Source organism: Limanda limanda, chromosome 15 (assembly GCF_963576545.1).
Source record: "Limanda limanda chromosome 15, fLimLim1.1, whole genome shotgun sequence".
Classification (NCBI taxonomy): domain Eukaryota; kingdom Metazoa; phylum Chordata; class Actinopteri; order Pleuronectiformes; family Pleuronectidae; genus Limanda; species Limanda limanda.
In genome coordinates this window covers 18504688-18523749 of record NC_083650.1, presented here as the reverse complement: position 1 = coordinate 18523749, position 19062 = coordinate 18504688, and the positions used below count along the sequence as shown (strand labels likewise).

General features: G+C 40.7%; 1 protein-coding gene across 1 annotated transcript; it reads right to left on the bottom strand.

Moving 5' to 3' along the window:
- Positions 1–2098: 2098 nt before the first annotated feature.
- LOC133020747 (rab11 family-interacting protein 2) lies at positions 2099–17068 on the bottom strand. Its single transcript, XM_061087448.1, has 6 exons — positions 16938–17068; positions 15075–15664; positions 10710–11107; positions 8287–8632; positions 6165–6240; positions 2099–2497 (listed from the first exon to the last, which is right to left on the bottom strand). The coding sequence occupies exons 2-6, from the start codon at positions 15425–15427 to the stop codon at positions 2273–2275; spliced, it is 1398 nt and encodes a 465-aa protein (XP_060943431.1). The 5' UTR covers positions 15428–15664; positions 16938–17068; the 3' UTR covers positions 2099–2272.
- Between the last annotated feature and the right edge of the window lie 1994 nt (positions 17069–19062).

Genomic DNA, 19062 nt, shown 5'->3' with positions numbered 1-19062 from the left:
TTAGGCTTCAGGTCCAGAAAAGAGATGACGTACCTTCAGAGGAAATAACTTCTATCAAAGCAGCAGGAAATTATAATAATCAGCAAAAGACAATATGTGTTTCTCATTGGTGCAACATTCATAAAAAAATGTAAAATCAAGTTGTTTCTGACATGACGTAGAGAAATCGAACACTTTGTCTCACCTGTGATTTGGTATCATACAGTGTAAAGGTCAGAAGACTTTAGATTGGAAAGTATTTACCAAACAGATATAAAAAGCAGAATTAATACCAGCAACAGGACAAGGAAGAGCATCATCTAATAGAGATTGTAAATAAATCATTACAAATGGTGTGCAACTTTCAGTAAAGTCCAGTAACTGCAATAATACAAAGCATATTTAACACTGTTCATGAAGCTGCTTTCCAGGAAGGAAAAATAAACAAATTAAAAATGTAAACCCAAAACACCGTTAAATGACTATTCTATTGTTGAACATCGACAAGGAAACGGTCTCTTTGTGAGACTGAAACCTGAAAAGGTAGTCATGTAGTTCCTGTTAGTACCAGTAGTGTGATTCCACAGCTACTCCATAGGTCAGCATAACATTAGTTCAGTAGGAACTGAGAAATTAACAAAATTACAGAGTGCTGTTTAACAGGGAAACAAAATGTGTTGTTATGGCATTAGCATCATAGACTGAGGCGATGTATGAGATGACACCAAACTGTGAAATGAGGACAGGTAACATAATATAGACTGTCAGTGCCATGGGTGAGGTCTATTGGCTGTTTACCTTATAAAAAAAAACGATTATAAAGGAATTACTCTGTAAACTTAAAGACTGTTTTATTGTATATGAATTTGGATTGTTTTGGTAATGGAACAAAAAGCGGAACACTAGGAAGCTGTTATACGATTATCATTAACCCTAAACATATCAATGCTAATGTGAATTACATATAAAAAAGTGTATCTGTAAGTCCATAACATATGAAAGTGTTTCTTTTTAGATTTATACTAACTATAAAGTGTTGTTACAGTAGAACAGGTCGTGAGAGAGGTGGGATTGGGATACTGTAGCGTAAATTACAAATACATAAAAAAAAGATTCATATGTAAATGTGCTATGAGCTAGTTATATAAATAAAGCTTGCTCAGAAAATATGCACATGCGCAGCTCAGTAACTTAAGTACAATTTTCAGCTAAAACTGTATTTGGAAGAAATCAAGGCATGTAAATCAATGTAGGCTGTAACAAAGTACTCCCAAGCATTTCTAAAGAATCAAATCAATATTAAGAGATGTGATTAAAATGTAAACAAGAGCATTACCAGCAGAATATATAACACAAAATGCTTAGGTCAGGATTATTGCACTTAAAGCTTAAGTAAAACGATTACGCTCAACGAGTGAATACGAGATCGTCTGTCCAAGAAAGTAATTTGATAGTCATCACAGATAAAATAAAGAATGTAAAGGCAGAAAACAATAAAAGGGATGTACATTTGTTCATTAAAAAAAGAATACATGCGTCAGAAAGCTAGAGAGAAACCAGATACTGTCCAGCAACTTCTTATCATAACTCACTTTCTAAGAATCCCTATAAATCACTCAGGACAGCAGAGTTCATGCACATCTGCAGCGACCGGCCTCAGAATAAGAGACTCGCAACACAATCAACACTGCCTCTGCTAAATGTGCGTAGCAATTTAGGCATTGTGTATAAGACTTTGTGCTCGAGTGTAAACACAGCACCCCAAGCTTCATCTTAACCACTCCACCGTCTGTCAGCAAACAGCACACAACTACATCTGGTAAACATGAATTTGGCTGCACCTTAAGAGCCTCTGGACAGATGATGGCAGCTGTGTGTGCAGCAGACCTCTGTAGGTTCACAAGTGCATTCAATACAGCTGAACTTCATCTTTGTCACAAAATATGGGTTTGAGTTGATTTGAATTAGATGATGAATACCAGATTTCCTGTTTAAGTACCTAAAAATAAACTGCAAGGATCCAGTTATTTTATACATTGATGAATAGGAATGTCCAACAAAGCGGGGGGGGGGGGGGGGGGGGGGACTAAAAGAACTAAAATAACCAGAACTTTTTTAAAAAAGTCTTTAAGAACCACCTCCATCCAGTAAAAATGGTACGACATAGCTCAATCATAAATGTTGGCCTTGATCTAAACCATTTAATCCCAATTATTTTACCATGATACTGATACATGAGCTACCATTTCAACTTCATTTGTAGCTTTTTATCCTCATGTTCCTTTGCTTCTTACTACTTTTTATTAAGTTTACCCGCCTTCTTGTTTTGCTCATAGGGTGTCCGCAGTATCATCGGCGTCTCTTCCATGACTCGTACTAGGAGGTTGTCGATGTAGTCTTCCAGCTCCCTGATGTGGGCGTCTTTCTTTTTCACCACTTCTTTCTGCTTGATTAGATCCTGCACAACTTCCTCAAAAGACAAGTTGCTATAGGCCGCCACGCTTTCCTTTGTCGGCTCCTGAAAAAAAAAATGAAAAAAGTAAAGGCTCAGTTTAACCCCCCAGATTTTGAGGTTACGAACTTCATAATCACCCTATTATGTGTAAAATGTTTTGTAAAAGTAGACCGAAATAGTTCTAGGATCTTCTCTGAAATGTCAGCATCTGATAACAGAGGCAGAAGTAAAGCAACAGTTTTGACGCACTCACAACACGACGGAGAAAATAAACTAATTAGCCGTGAAAACCTAATGTGACAAACTGTCATGTGTTTATCTCTGGTGCTCTGTTGCTAATAAAGGCTAAACGAGAGTCGTTACGATGAGACTGCTCTCCAGGGAGATCACACTGTCATCTCACTGATTTATGTGGCAGATGTTATGATCTAAAACTGTCGAACAGTGTTTGTAGCAAATCAGCACTTTAGTTTCTCTAATGGGACTTGACTTTGACTACAGCGCGCAGCTAACATCTTGAGAAGGTTGTTTCTTAAAGCCTAGTTCACACGACTGCACCTATATTTATGTGTGAACTCTTCAAAGAAGCGATCAGAGAGGCTTGCCGGCATATCGCAGACTCCCATCTGATTTTCAGCCTGCTGGAAAATGTTGTCAGAGACAGAGCGCAGGACGGGGTGAGAGAGGTGAAGGTACATGTAGCAAGGTGCCCCCTGATTTTCTACATGTCTGTAAATAAAGAAATCAAGCAATAGCAAAATATGTCAGGGACCGGAGCATAAACTCATTGGGGCTTATATCAACTGCAGTGTACACGTGTCGGTTGGGACAGTACAAAAACAGAACGCTGGTTGGGTTTGGGTCGGGCTCGGATTAGTTTGGAAAAAAAATGTGTACTGAGCACCTGGCTATTCTCTACAACTGTGATGCCCACTGAAGTACGTTCCTGTAGATTCATGCTGTACAACATTCGGAGAATACGTCCCCTTCTCACTCAGAAGGCGGTGCAGGTTCTGGTCCAGGCCCTGGTCATCTCACACCTAGACTACTGTAAATCCCTCCTGGCAGGTCTACCTTCTAGTGCCATTCGACCTTTGCAGCTCATCTAGAATGCAGCAGCTCGACTGGTTTTTAACCTACCCAAATTCTCTCACACTACTCCGCTCCTCCGCTCCCTTCACTGGTTACCAGTGGCTGCCCGCATCCGCTTCAAAACATTGGTACTTGCGTACCGTGCTGTGAAAGGATCCGGTCCAGTCTACATCCAGGACATGGTCAAACTTTACACCCCAGCCCGTTCACTCCGCTCTGCTTCGGCCAATTAGCTTGCTGCTCCTTCACTGCGAGCTAAACACTCATCAAAATCACGGCTGTTTGCTGTTCTGGCTCCTAAATGGTGGAATGAGCTCCCCATCGAAATCCGGACATCAGAAAGTTTACACATCTTCCGCCGCAAACTAAAAACACACCTCTTCCGACTATACCTTGAATAATAATAAAAAAAATTAAAAAAAACTAACAATTTTTGAAACTAACAATTTAGTAGCACCTAAATGGCACTTACTTATAGTATTTTGTAGTTTTGCTTTATTTTTGAAGAACTTGTACTTTCTTGATTCTTGTTGTTCTTGGTTTGTACCCTCGGGGTTGAATGCACTTATTGTAAGTCGCTTTGGATAAAAGCGTCAGCTAAATGAAATGTAATGTAATGTAAAGTGTTTCAACTGGTTCAGCTTGATGTGTCGTTCTGACCAGGATGTCACTGACCAGCGGGAAGATCACCTGATTCACTGTCTTTTCTTGTGTTTGTTTTTCGGGATTTAACGTAGTTTGAAGACCGGTTGGGTGTTTCTCCTGGTGAAAGATCATGTTGCGTGCGACCCTCCGTCACCAGTCAGTCATGTAGTATGAACTCTCAATGACTGCAAGATCACACGTCAGGAAGTTATGTAGTGTGGACTGCGAAGGGATCAGCAGAAGTGTGAACTCGGCTTTAGTTTTATGTATCACAAACCATGACCTTTCCAAGCCGAGGCTGTTTAGGAAAAAACAACTACAACCCTGGTGGTAGTTAACATAAAAGGTGTCCCCGGAAAATGTAATCTTTGTTTTGAGGGGGGGGGGGGGAATACCAGATGGCATATTTCTGCAAATTAAAGGTCAGGCTAATAAAATACCAAAACAAGGATGCAACCCAAGCCCAGCTTCGCTCTTTGAGGACAATCTATTTGGACGGAGCAGCTTGGTACAGTATGTGCAGATCATATTGCGGCGGGTACGAGAGGAGCTGTAATCGTTTTTAATGAGGGACCACTTTATCGCTTCAGGGCTGGTCATCCTCCCCCGAACGGCTAGAGCAGCAAAGCCTTCACCCTGTTTAAAATACCACACTTATCAGGCTCCACTCCCATGCGCCATTCAAGCTTCTACTGCTGGCTAAAGACAATGCAGGGAGAGAGACCTGGAGCGGGACTGCTTACCAGGAGTCTTATCGCTCCTAACAGCACAGAGGCTACTGTGGGGCGACACAAACCCAAATGGAATATTTGCTGTAGAGATTAAATGTCCGATGTAAGGAGGGTTTCAAGACCAGGGCTTGGTAAACTATTCCTCACACACACAAAACGGCATCGCACTCAAAAGATACTGCACTTAAATCATAGCGCGAGTAAGAGAGCTGACGGCCACATGGAAGTGAATCTTGGTCTCACGTACAAGCCTGTGTACGGGCACACGCTCGCCCCCTTTCTCCCTCTCTCTCACATACACACATATAGCATAATAATCGGGAGCTTTAGTGGCTGGTGACAAAGGCCCGGAAATGACCATGAACTGGCAAAGTAATGATGACCATTTTTTCCACCATCAGTACTGAGGAGAAGATAAGGCGCCCACTTGGCATTCTCCAGTTGTGTCATTACGGTTTTCTAATGAGCTCAGCTTTGAGAATCTAAATGCTCGGTGCTTTGAAATCTCTCACTGCCCTCCCTCCCCCCCCTCCGCTGCATGTGGTTAATTAGGGCCTTGAAGCGGAGGAAACGGGAGCTGCCATTTCGGCAAGGCACCGCGGCATGCACAGGGGCACGTGTGGTACCGACAGCCCTCAACACCCACAGTGAAAGGTGAGGAAAGCCATTATCAGCAGTCTCCTTCTCATTTAGGCGTCACTTAGGCTACTGCTCCCACCGCTCCCTCGTAATACACCAATTGTGCCGCGTAATAGTCTGCAAAGTTTTCAGTTCTTTGTAAATTGGATAAAGAACTTAGAGAAAATACAACTGGTGGTAAAAAGTCATGAACAAATGATGTAATACTCATTAAAAACAAACTACACTTCTTTACCTCTTCTCAACAACAACAAAAAATGCTCCAATTACTAGAACCGGTGCCACACACCACTGTGCCTGACCTTACAGACTGAAATTTCACACCACTTCAAATTATGATCGGATCAGACATGATGACCGATGTGTGCAGCTGCTAATTAGTTGAGTGGCACATCTGAATTTTCAGAGGTCGCAGAGATCAGTGTCACCAGCTGCTTTGACAAATTAAACTTTGTGTTCTCAAACTAAAAATATGCTCGACACCGCACGAGGAGTAATGACAGAGTTGCAACTGTCGAGGTCATTTATCCTGTTTTGTTCCCCCTCCGTCTCAGTCGCTGTCACTGACAACGTGTGACAACATCACCTGACAAACGCAGGAAAAGTTGTGATGTCTAACTTACATTTTTCTTGCCTTGCATGTCCTTCTTCTTCTTCTGGCCAAATGTGAAGTCTTCCTTTCCTGGGGACTTTCCATAGCTGCAAAGCAATCAAACAGAAAGTCAGTAATCAAATCAAGACATACAGTTTATATGTGGGGGATTGATAAATACTTTACTAATACAGCAGCTCTGAGGGAAATAAGGATATTTAAGAGAACATGGTGAAGCAGTAAACAACGCTTGGAGTGACAACCCGTGTGGTTTGGGCATGTGCTCCACTGGTGCTGGTTGGTGCACACTGGTATTGGTTGGGGATTGCCTCTTCATATTTTGGGGTTCTGTCACATTGTGCCAGTCACATCTACTTTTACACTGCACATGTCTGTAATCTGTGAAAACAAGCAATAGCCACGCATGTCAGGGACAGAGAGACACAAACTCTATAGAAACTGCACTGGGCTCGAGTCGGGTTCGGAAAAAAACTCATATTTAGGTCAGGAATGGTTGATATCGTAATTATGTTTAACTTTTTAATATAATTAGGCTGTTGATTAATCACAGTGATGAAGGTATTGCACAATCAACGTCACTCCTAATCTGTATTATGGTTTATTTTCGCTGCAGCAGCTGTGAATAAGCTCATCAATAAAAACTGGGCTTCGAACCACCTTTTTATGTTCCTGCGCCACATTATAAATGACCACTGAGCTACTGCATGACAAAGGCAGCAGTAAAGATGATGGACTAGAGCCTCTAGAGATAAGTGGTTAATTGGGTGGTCTATCTCTGCAGAGGATCTCATTACTATAGCTCAGAGGGCTCTGTTATCAAGCCCAGGCTCTCTAAAGAGCCACTAATGACACCTTCCACTCTGATAAACCAGAACTTAGCCACAGCGCTCGCCAACTCTTTATGTATCATAGGAAATAGATGGAGACCGGCTCTGTGGAAATGTTTAAACAACAATACTTGAAAACAGAATAAGGAGGGGGAAGTGGGGGTGTACCAGATAGATTTCAATCAACGGGGTATTTCAAACTTTACGAGAATGCAGTAACCAATATCCTGCAGTGCAGTGGTTGTCTCATGTGGCAGCAGGATCCCCTTTTTGGAGTTTGAGATATATATGGAAAAAGGATAAAGAACAAACAGTAGTGAGAGGCTGCAAATGTATAAGATCCACTGCTGTACAGATGTTACCCATGCAGGTAGAAGAAAAAAATGAAGACATGGAAAAATAGGATATTTCAGTGGAACATATAAGGAAGCTAGTTTCTTAGTCATCTACATGTTAAAGCTACTATGAACAAGTGTCAAGGGTTTGCAAATGTTAATAAACGGAAGATGTAGGAAAAGGAAACTTTAAATACATATGAGCATTTTCTGTACATTATTTTTAACCAGACAGAGGAACATTTCAGTCACTACTGCAAGGGGAAGTATGCTCCATATGAGGAACTGGACTTGAATCCATTTTTGTGTCTCTGGGTTATATTTGTTCTCATTGAGCAGAGACATATTTGATAATTGAAAATTAAGAGATTTGGGTATGCTTTGTTTTGAAAATTGAGTCTGAAAGAGCTCAACTTGTGTTGACAAACAGATATTCAATGTTTTATCACATTGATGGGTTAAAGTTGTGGTGTTTAAATTATGGTGTATTCATGAAAGGTTGCTTTAATATCAGTTGTTTTGTAGGAGAATCTATCAAAGATGCTCCAAAACAATTTTCCCTTCCCCATACAGTTCCGATAACACTGTATATTTTTTAAGTAACAACTTGTTTAATATATTTTAATAGCTGTTTGGTACTAACCCTTTGTTGAAGGTAAACCTGAAACTTAGTTATTGCACACTGTACAAGTTCTAGTTATATTTGTGGGACTATCTAGTGTGAAATATCAACAAACTGCTGATATTTGTACTACCTCAGGTTAACGCTACACTACTGGAAAGTACAACGCAACTGCTGGGGAAGGAAAATTGCAGTATTATCTGGGTGAAACCAATATACATTTTTGTGGTATCAGATCGGTAGATTGATATACTTACCCGTCGATACCCGACATAGAAGTTTCATTAATATTGGAGTAATTTCCTGGTATCAGTATTGGAACAGAGTAAACAAAAAAATGGTAACTACCGGGCTTTGTAGTTGGAGGTGAAGGGGTTAGTTTCTGTTTGTGGGTCACCGCTGAAGGGGTTGGGGGAACGCAGGTCACCAGAGCTGCCTGATCGGCCATCGCTGTTGGTCTTGCGGCCTTCCTTCTTTCCCGTCACGCGTTCCAGTAAGCTGACCTTCTCTTTTTTCTCCTTCCGCTCTCCGCGGTCCCACAGCTGCCCTTGCTCCCCCTCAAATGGGTTGCGGTTGCGTGGGAGCGTGGCATACTTCTGTGGCAGGGTGTCACTGATATCAGTAAAAGGGTCACTGTGTGCCTCACCGTCCTGATAGCCTGGCACCTCGCTCTGGGAACGCCTGTGAGGTCCACCTGTACTCCGTGATTAGAAATCAAAAGCATGATATCAACTTAGGATAAAGTTGTGATAAAAAAAAAAAAAACATTTCTATGGAGAGAACTAATCACACTCTTAAAATGCTTAACAAATTCTACTATTCTGTTTAATTCATGGGATCTTTGTGACAGAACCTGAAGATCTGATGGTGCTCGTTTAAGGCAAAAACAGTGAGCTGAGTCATGCTTATTCTTTTGCCTTTGTGATTTGATTATGTGCACATTTAGTGAGCAAAAATTGGGTTGATCGCAATGAATATCAGACAATTCTGATTGTTGCATGATTTCTTATGACACTTATTGGTGAAACTATAAATAGAATTTGTACTACTTTAACTTGACAACAACACTTACCACCGGATATCTCCAGATAAAGATTTACTTTGGATTTTTAATTTGATTTTCAATGCAAGATGGTAGCAAAAAAGATTAAGCTTCTATATTAGAGCAGAAGAGCATTTTGTATTATTGTCATTGGGTTTTGCATAATGTGTGATTTTTTAACTGGCCAAATCTGTTGGATCTCTCTAGTGTTGTAGTTGTGAAAATCTTGATGATTGTTCACATTAGTGTAAGGGACACTGACACAGAGACAGAGGTTGCACATGGGAGCTGGTGGAGTTTGAAAGTTCAGTTTTCTAATGTTTAGCAACTTAGATCAGTAGAGTGCATACATTTGCCGAGGCCAAACAGTTCTCTTGAATTCAGTTAAGCTGCGGCAAATTTCACACACTCGTAGATATCACTCCCCTAAACATGCCAGATTTTTTTTTTATCACGATCAACAAATGATTCCCTGGGAAATCAGTAAAAATGTAAAAACAACCTACCCTACTCTCACAATGTTAAAGTGATAAAACGTTGATCCACCTTTTGTTAAAGATCAATGCCAAGTTTTAATCCTACCTCATTTTCCCTAACCCATAGTGCATCCTTCCACTTTTTGTGTGTAATCTTGCCTACAAGCAAACATACAAACCAACAAACAAATGGACAGGGGTGAAAACATGACTTCCTTGGCAGAGGTATCTATTAACGACCCATACTACTACATATTTATAAATATGTTGATATCCCTTTCTGTTAATCAACGTATCTATAGCTCCAAGACCCCTTCTGATGGCCAATAAAAACTGCACCATATCTTACGTTAAGAGGATGCAGTCACAAGTTAAGAAGTCTAAAGATACTTAATTTAGAGAAGGTATATTACTAAAAAAATTGGTTCTGAGACAACACAATGAAAACCTACTACCAATATAACAACATTGTCTCATTTTAGGAGAATGAGGACTTTTATATCTACAAATATTTAGCAACAATTTATTTGCTCGTATCACTAATCATCTTTATTTCAAAAAGCCTGCTAGCATGCACCACGCATTGATGAAAGTCTACCCATTATGTATGTGTGGAAAACATAACATATAAGCTGCTTTCAGACATGCACTGAACTCTGCGGTTACTCTGTATTTTTCTCTGGAGGAAGAACATGTGTGAATGCAAATGTCTGAGTGAGACGTTCCGCAATTTATACGCCTTGCGTCCTAGTATAATGTCTGTAGAAATCCAGGAGAAGTGGATGTGTCAACACAGCAGGGGATCCCCGCTGGATTCACCGCTAGTGAGTGGGGGGGGTTGATGACGCTTTCAACAGGAGTCGGTTCCAAAATTAAAAAAAACAAAAAACAAATATCTTGCGGTGACAAACATGTAGAAGACACCGATGAACATGTCAATTGAGTTTGAGGTGATAAGACCTGTACAACGGTGTCTGTGTGAAAGTCATAGCAGAGTTAATAGGTCACTTCCTGCCTCTGCCTGCTGCACCTGGCTGCTCCACCTCTCTCCTGAATAATGTGGAGGATTTGTTGCTGTTGTGAATGCGTCTGTGCAGAAAACCTTTCGCTGTGTTGTGCATGTGTGAAAGGCAAACTCTGGGTAAACTCTGTAGTCACTTCTTTGGATCTTACCTGTAGGTCATGTCTGAAAACAGCTATAGTAAATCAAACTGGTGTAACAAGATAAAAAATATTAATGCTTTGGTCCTCACCACTTTCTTCTGTTGAGTCCTGTTTGGATCGGGAGGGTGTGCCAATGAGATCGGACATGGAATGGGCCGCAGAGAGTTTATGGCCCCCAGCGAGTAGCGGCCTCTTCACCTTTGTTTCAGGCTTGGTCTGTGGGTCTGGACCAAGCGACTGATGGTCGGGCTCCAGGTCACATGCGGCGGAGCGAGGCAGGATGGCTGAAGACGTGTCACCGAAGCCACTGTCATGTTTACGACCTTTCATCTTGTCTTTAAGCTTAGAGAAAGGCGAGCGTGGCTTCTCCTTCATGGAGAGGTCAAACATGCTGGCCGTCATGTTGTTCCTCATGAACTGGATGCTGACTTGGATGCGGCCTCGTTCTTTCCTCTTCTTTCCCGGCCTGGACTGCAGGGAATACCAGCTGTAGTGAGAGGAGATGAGAGCTTAGGCTGAGCCAATTCGACGAGACAATTTATATAACAAGTGTGAAAAATTGTGAATTGATTACACATAATTCAGGAAGATGGGTTTACAAAGCCAGGAAGCAGTAAAAGTCCTTACACTATCAAACAATACGACAAATGGAAAAAAATTGCCCACATCCTCTCTAATGTGCTCTACCTACTTCTTTGTGGACACCAGTGAAAAGGCTAATTTGAGCAGACTAATCCAAAGGCTACACACAAATGCCGGGGCTTAAATCATTTGAACTTTTTCCTGACACAAGTGAGAATGCAATTTATCATTCAGAGGATAAACATTATTCTCTGCAAACTGAACGCAAGAGACGGGCTGCTGCTGAATAATATAGAGCATTTCAGGCTGCTGCGAAGCTTCTATTTGTTTAACCTCTCTGCTTCTTCAACTGGAAGTAATGGGATTTATGCCTTCACTCTGAGCAAAATGAAGTGGCATTTGCACAAATCTGGCCTTTGTTCAGAAATGCAACAACAAGCAATTGGGAAATTGCAAAGCCATGTTGCAGGGCAACCAAGGAGTCTACACATGCTAATGAGATGCAGTCTCTGTGTTCTAGGGCCCGTGACAATGTCCTATAGGAAACCAGTCAATATAAATCTAAGAATGTGTGTGTGTGTGTGTGTGTGTGGGCTCCATTGTGGTACAGTTTAATTAATATAATTAAATGTTCAATATAATAGACAACCCTTGAACTGAAAACATATTTGCATAATTGTATTTGTTTTAATACGACTGCTAATAGTACTATCTGCAGATTTTCAGTATCCCTTGAATTCCCACATGAAATATCAGTTATCGGTCTGAACCAAAAAAAAAGTGTTGGTATTGGCTTTTTAAAAACCGCAGCTGTTGAGGGCTATTCTAAACTGTCTCGTGGCGCAGGGGGCCGGTCATGAAAGGCCTCGCTGGCTCTAATTCCCAGGCTGCGCGCCACGCTCGGTGTGATCAGCGGCCACAGCATGCCGCTGCCGTGGGGCCGGGGCTGCACCTCACGTGTGTCTCAAGGCCAAGATAAACCTCCGTGTGCTTGGAACCACAATCCTCCCACTCGGCCCCGGACCGCTGGGAAACTCCTCACAATCAACAAACACAGGTGTGCGATAATTATGGGCTGCCTACTCAGATATCAAGACAGGCTTTCCTCCCCAATATGTCAGTTCAAAAACACTGCGGACGGGTCCACGGCGAACACAGACCCACTGTGGAGTGTGGATATAGTATCGAGGGTCCCGGCATCATTGTCAAGTATGCCTGCATGTGGGATTAGGCCAACAAGCAATGCGAGCGTATCCATTACAGAACCTCTGCTGAAAAAAGTGCACGGCCTCAAGCTGCATGGGCTCAGGCACCTAAAACAAATAAAACCCATCCACACTGATTATAAAATATTGTGATTCTCCCACCTGATGGGCAGAGAGGAAGTGTGGTAACGTCTTTCCATGTTGAAATTTGCAGAGACCTAATTAGCACCAGATCCAGTTTGGTTATTCTGTTCCTGTTTGCTTAATGTGGGGTTAAGAAACATGTGTGTGCTGGACATGTAAGGGTCAACACCCTCACCTTTGGCCAAGTGTAATACTGCCTCTTCAGGATGTGATGGTATGTACAGTATGTTGTATTGATTTACTCTACATTTATTCATTTTATACGGTAATTTCACAAGGGGGCAAACCTTATTGCAACAACCCTGGACATAAGGCAGGTAGAGAGCACAGATAAGGCACCTGTTTGTGATAAGTCTGACTCAGGCTACATCCATTCTACTTAATTTTCATTTGAAAATGTCGTTTTCTAATGAAAACAGAAAAGACATGTGTGCAGGTGTGGAAAGGAGGCATTTGGGTGCAGAATTGTGGCAGATTGCTTGAATAATAATCCTACACATATAACCAATAGGGTCAGCAATGCTTACAACTGGTTATCCATGTTTCCTTCTACACTGGTAGCCGAGTCTAATGCCAGTTACTTCCAGAAGGAGTCATATGATAGGACCCTGAAGGCTGCGTCGTAACTGAAAATACGCAATCAGCTAGCTGCTGTGAGTGTTTACGTGATAGTGTTCAAAAATCTCAGTTTTCTGCCCGTCAAGAAATCAAAACGAAGTCCTGGACCGCGAGCACCTTTTTTTATGTGTCTCTAAATCACTGTAGTAGTGTGGATGCCGGGCGTATCAGTAGCTGAGTTGATAAATTTTCAGACAAAAACGTAGCAGTATGGATGAAGCCTCAGTTAGAAAGACACCCACCACTCGCTACCAAAATCCCTCCAATGGGAAACATAAAGTGTTTCCACTTCATCGGACTTTTGTTCTTTATGGGCTCAGGAAGGAGCTCAGAGCATTCAGACAAAAGTAAAGCACAACAAGAACAAATGACACAGGTTCCTTTGGCTCTTGAGAAAAGGCCGTGTTCCATTTGCACCTTTCGAAACAACAGCACAGGAGTGACTTACAAGACATGTTTAGCCAGCTCCACTAGTTTCACTTAGGCCAACTGGTACAGACCAAGTCGGTGAGTAAGTTGAAAAGAATTTCCCAACAATTTAGGGAAATGCATTACCCAGCCTCCAACTATAGAAGAAAAATAATGCTCGACCAGTGTGTGGTTGATAAATGTGTATGAATGTACTTCCTCGTGTTGGACATTTCTGTTAAACAGTTTAAAGTTAAAGAGATTAAAGAAATCTGGAGTTTCTGTTGGACCAGTTCACCGACTAGACTTTCCAGATCCTTCCAATTAAATATATTTCCAAAACAATTATAAAAAGAGAATAAAAAGACAATGCAATGGCATTTAAACCACACAGTAATAAAAAAGCTAGGTCATGCAAATAATTGACAACAAGAGTACAGAATATAACACGCACGGCTCAGCACACTGTCATTAGGAGCTCATATGTCGCCTAATATAGATTATAACACATGCAACGTGCGTGAATGTGACAGAGTGTAACAACTAATATATCCCAAGCTGTAATCCACTTATGACTGGAATAGTTCTGAAAATATGTTCCACTTCCTCTCAAAAGTCTGTTCCTTCGACAGCAGTCCACTGAACCTTAAGCATGAGCTGGAACTGCACATTTATGCTGTAAAAGTAACATAGAAAATAACTAAAATACTAATTACTGTGGGCCCAGTATATGTGCTCTATCAATATTCAAGATAAAAAACACCACTACTCAGATCAGTAGCTGTGGATATATAGTAAGACTAATAGCATTACAATGACTGTACAGATAAGAGATCATTAATGGTAATTAACTTTTTGTTTAGTCACAGTTACAGAACGTTTATGGTGAGAATACATTTGTTTATCTTCGAATTTTTATGGTTCAGATGTATGGTTTGTTGTGCAATTATGTGCCTTATATGCTGCGTTCAGACACAAACTGAACCCCGGACATTTTCTTGAAATTATACGGAGGAGCTGTATGTGAGAGCGAAACAATTTTTGTTCAGTTGTTTCAATCATTCTCCAGAAAAGTTTCTTTCAGATCCTTTTTATAATGGACGGAGAATGTCCCACTGAGCCCATGTGAGAACACAGCAGGAAAATATTAGGCAAATTCACCCAGAGTGAGAGGCTATGTTGACGATGTCTATAACACGTGACAGATGCAAAACTAGAAGAATACAAATATTGCAGGATGAAAAAGAGGAGCAATGCATGTAAAGGACGTCGATGAAGCTATCAACTTTGAAAGACAACACAATTTGAGTTTTTGATCATTAATGGAAACGTCAGTGTAGAAACAAAAACACTCCGCTTACAGAGCCTATGTTTTGTGATTTATACGTCATGTCCTGCCTCATATATGATGAAAAATGAACAATATCTTGCTGCGTTCTTCATATGTGAAAGCTTAATGAAATCTTGGACTCAACTGCTAGAGTATATGATACTCACTCAGTTTTCTTCCTCTCCTTGTTATCAAAGATTTCATTCAGGTTGATGGACCTCTGACCCAGAAACTTGTCCATCCCGACCAGGGAGCGATGCATCACTATGAAGCAGAGTTCATACACTTCGGGGTTGCCCTCCATGAGCAGACCAGGTAGCTCAAAGGAGGCTTCTTCTTTCCAGACTGGACTGAGTGTCTTCTCTGCCACTGATGTCGAGTACTTCTCCTTGCCCAGCTGAATGATAGTGTAGCCATCGTTGGTGCCATGTTTGCCCTTTGGCTGTAAACCGTTCGCTTGGAGAACAGTGGCTTGGACATGGGTGGGAAACCACTTCTGAGACTGCTCACCCAGTGACATTGTCAGCACTGGTTGTTAACTGAGAGCCATTCAAAACTAACTTAATGATTTTATGCCGATCAGTTATTTAGTGAGTGTGATGCAAAAAGCAGCAGCCATGATTCGCTATAGTTTGTTGTCCATGTCAGTGTGGCTTGTTTCTACAGTAACAATCATTGCAAGCGATGACAAATCTGACAAACTGAGCAAGCCTCATCTTTTATGGAGTCACAGATGTCCAAGCCACCGGTGAGTCATCTAAAAGAGAGAGAGAGAGAGAACAGGAAAACGCATCAGAATCTTTCTGAGAACCACGACATGACTCATGGACTCAGCTAATGAGATCAGACAATAGACGGCAGTCACTTGAACAGGGTTTCTGCAGGTTTCAGCAGGTTCAATTTAAGACAATTTAACTCCATAATGAATGAAACTTAAGTCAACGGGTATAGATTAATATTTTAGTCCCAGAATTACTCAAACGTCCCCTTAATAAGGTGACTTGCCACGTTTTCTTGCAAACTATTACTCTGACCTGGGTGTTTGTCAGGTATTATCAGTTCAGAGTTGGCCGATTTATCTGCATCGTTTAGAAAGAAATACAACACATAGAGACATTACAAATTATGCATGCTGCCAATACATTGAAGAAAAACTTAATATAAAGCAGAATAACCATTGGCATAATTACAATCTACCTAGGTATTTTAATTTGAAACCTACGACTTAATATTTTAGACTTTGTAATGCCTAAAGTTCAGACTATTGAATATTAGACTTTCTAAGACCCTGCAGAAACACTGCTGCAACAACATGTGGATTTAGAAGTAAGCAAATATTCTGATAAAAATAGTGTCTAATTAAAATACAAACAAAGATATTGCTAGGTGACCATTTCAATACAAAGGTCTTTGTCTCTCTGAGGTGTAGTATCATCTCAGAATGGGCGGATCTCCTCCAGTGACACATCCAGTGTCGGGGTTGGTCCGATGATTTAGTGACGGACTCAGTGGGGTGATTTGATGATTGTTTAAGATTCTAAAGATTCAAACTAAAACCACATTACTTTTGATTTGACCTTTGATCCTTCTGATTTAGATTAAGATTATATTCTGGTGTTGCAGTCAGATGATCATGAGTGCTGTCAGTGTCTCTTCACTGCTTGATTTGATCTCTAAATGCCCCATGTTTTCATTCCATCTCTGCTTTTCACCTTGAAGACAACTGGAATCACTTCACTAATTTAGCAGAAGACTGTATATTAACAAGTGATGCAGCTACATGACTAATACACATGTCTAGTTCCCCTCTAACTGTGCATTGTACAACGTGTTATTTCATGTCAGCTGCCATTTTTTGATGCAGTAAAGCGACTTATATTCGTGAGGTTTACATTGAGCTTCGCTGCTGTTGTTGTTACAGTACATCACACAGCAGGTTGACGGTAGCCCTGTGCGGCTAGCTGGTGAGCTAACAGCTACACACACACACACACACAGACACACACAGACACTCTCACACAGCTGCTCACCTCGGTGTCATGTCCAGCGGCTGTAGGACATCCCGCTCCTCACACGTCCATGCGGTGGCGTCCACACAAAACGCCGGCCAGTGCTGTTGCTAAGGTTCTTTCTGTTGCTGTTGTGTGTTCACTGCTGTCTGTCGGCCAGCGGCGAGCTTTACTTCCTGGTGCGACGTCACTTCCGCCGGACGCAGGTGAAAGTTCAGGCGTCAGCGAAAAAATCTAAAGGTGGATCTCAAGAGCTCCGTCGCCGCAGACAGCGCGGCTGAAAAGGTCTGTAAATTTAAATAACAACATTAATAAAGTCATAATAATAGATATGATATATTTCAAAACAGAGTTATATGGAGCTTTACAAGTTAAAACTGAAAATGGAGACAATTAAAAGCAATTGCAACATGAGACCACAAATGTAACTATAAGAATGTTACAAATAAATAAAAAAACAAATTAACCCTAACCTTATAAAATGATTCAAAGTGTCGGAAATAATAATAAATTAAAAATATAAATAACAAACTGAAGGAGAATTCAAACCACACGTCCCGACATCTTCAAGACACAAAATGGCAATGTCAACTTTAAACAAAAAAAAGTAACATTAGAAAAAATTGAAATTCAGCTGTTGGTTTAGAACAATATAAAGGAACGTTCGGTGTTGTGGACTGAGCAGTAATGAGAGGCAATATAAATGATTTTAGCCAACACATTGTCCTCTGTGAGAGACGGTCATATATGTGTGCGTGTGTTTTTGTATGTGTGTGTGTGTGCTTGTGTGCTCGGGGGTGCACTTTACTTGAGAGGTAAATCATACAAACATGGGAAGTGCTTTTGTCTCATGAGTGGGACATGGAGGTGCAGATAAGGGGTTCACTTGAATGAACACAGACATGCTTGTCACCCCACTTGACAAGTGCATCTTAACCAAACACACCTGCCCATGCTGGTTTTTATCGTTCTGCAGCAACCATTGCAGTATGTACACACCAGTGGCCCGAGGCTCCGGCTGGGCCATCCATCAAACTGAGATTATTGCACTTATCTAGAACACATCTCTGAATGAAATGCTAAGGCTTAGTGAAATATTAGGCTGTACAAAAATGCGAGTCAGATAGCATTTAATGCATTTGTGGATCTCACCCTCATGTTTTGTATTTACAGTAGAGTGCAAACACAGGGCGAATATCACGGTGTAATGTCACACGAAACTGTAAAAAGGATGTAGATGTGGCAAAGTGTTGCTTATTTATTTCACAATAGGGGTTTGAAAATAGCTCAAATGCTCATGTATTAACATGCATCCATACATATCTAGGATACTATAAAAAATCCATAATTTTAGTAATATAATGTTTAAATTTATGTCAGATCCAACACTTTATGTTTTTACAGCTGATCCATATAATCAACTGTAAATATTCTATATGAATTCTGCCTCATTGTAAACACATTTACCCAAATTTCAGCCAAATTTAAGTGTTAGGATCTAGAATTTAAAGTTCTGCAACATGAGGATATGAGTGTATGTGATACCAATTTGTCAACCATACAATCAACAACATAAAGACAATGTTATCTTTCTCTTTCCCTCTGGGTGTAGGCCATACATCCGCTGTGTGCAGTTTCGTGAATCAGTGAGCAGGGCAGTTTTATGACCATGTTATGACTTCAATTTGATCAAGTAATTGGATTTAAACAAAATATTAAAATCATCTGGTTTAAGACAAACAGATATAGTTATATCCCAAAAACTTTACCAAGATAGACATTTTCATATCGGTCAATATCAATAATTATCACAATAAATGTCAAGTTAGTATTTTTGTGAACTTTAAAGACTGATTTTATCTCCTGAATGAATGTTGTGGTTTTTAACCTCTTTATGAGCATAGAATCACAAACATCAAAACATTTTAGCAAATGTAAATTGCGATAATTATTGATGTCATATTATTGCCCAGCCTTAAAGTTTCAAATAAAGTTCAAAGCAAGCATCCTGATGATTTGATTATCTTGTGCTCTTGAGCATACGGTAACCAGCATGGGAAAAGTTTGTAGATAGGCAAACACTGTAATAAGTCCAGTGAGTTTTGATTCCAGTTAATCACAAGATGTGATAAGGTTCCAAGCGATG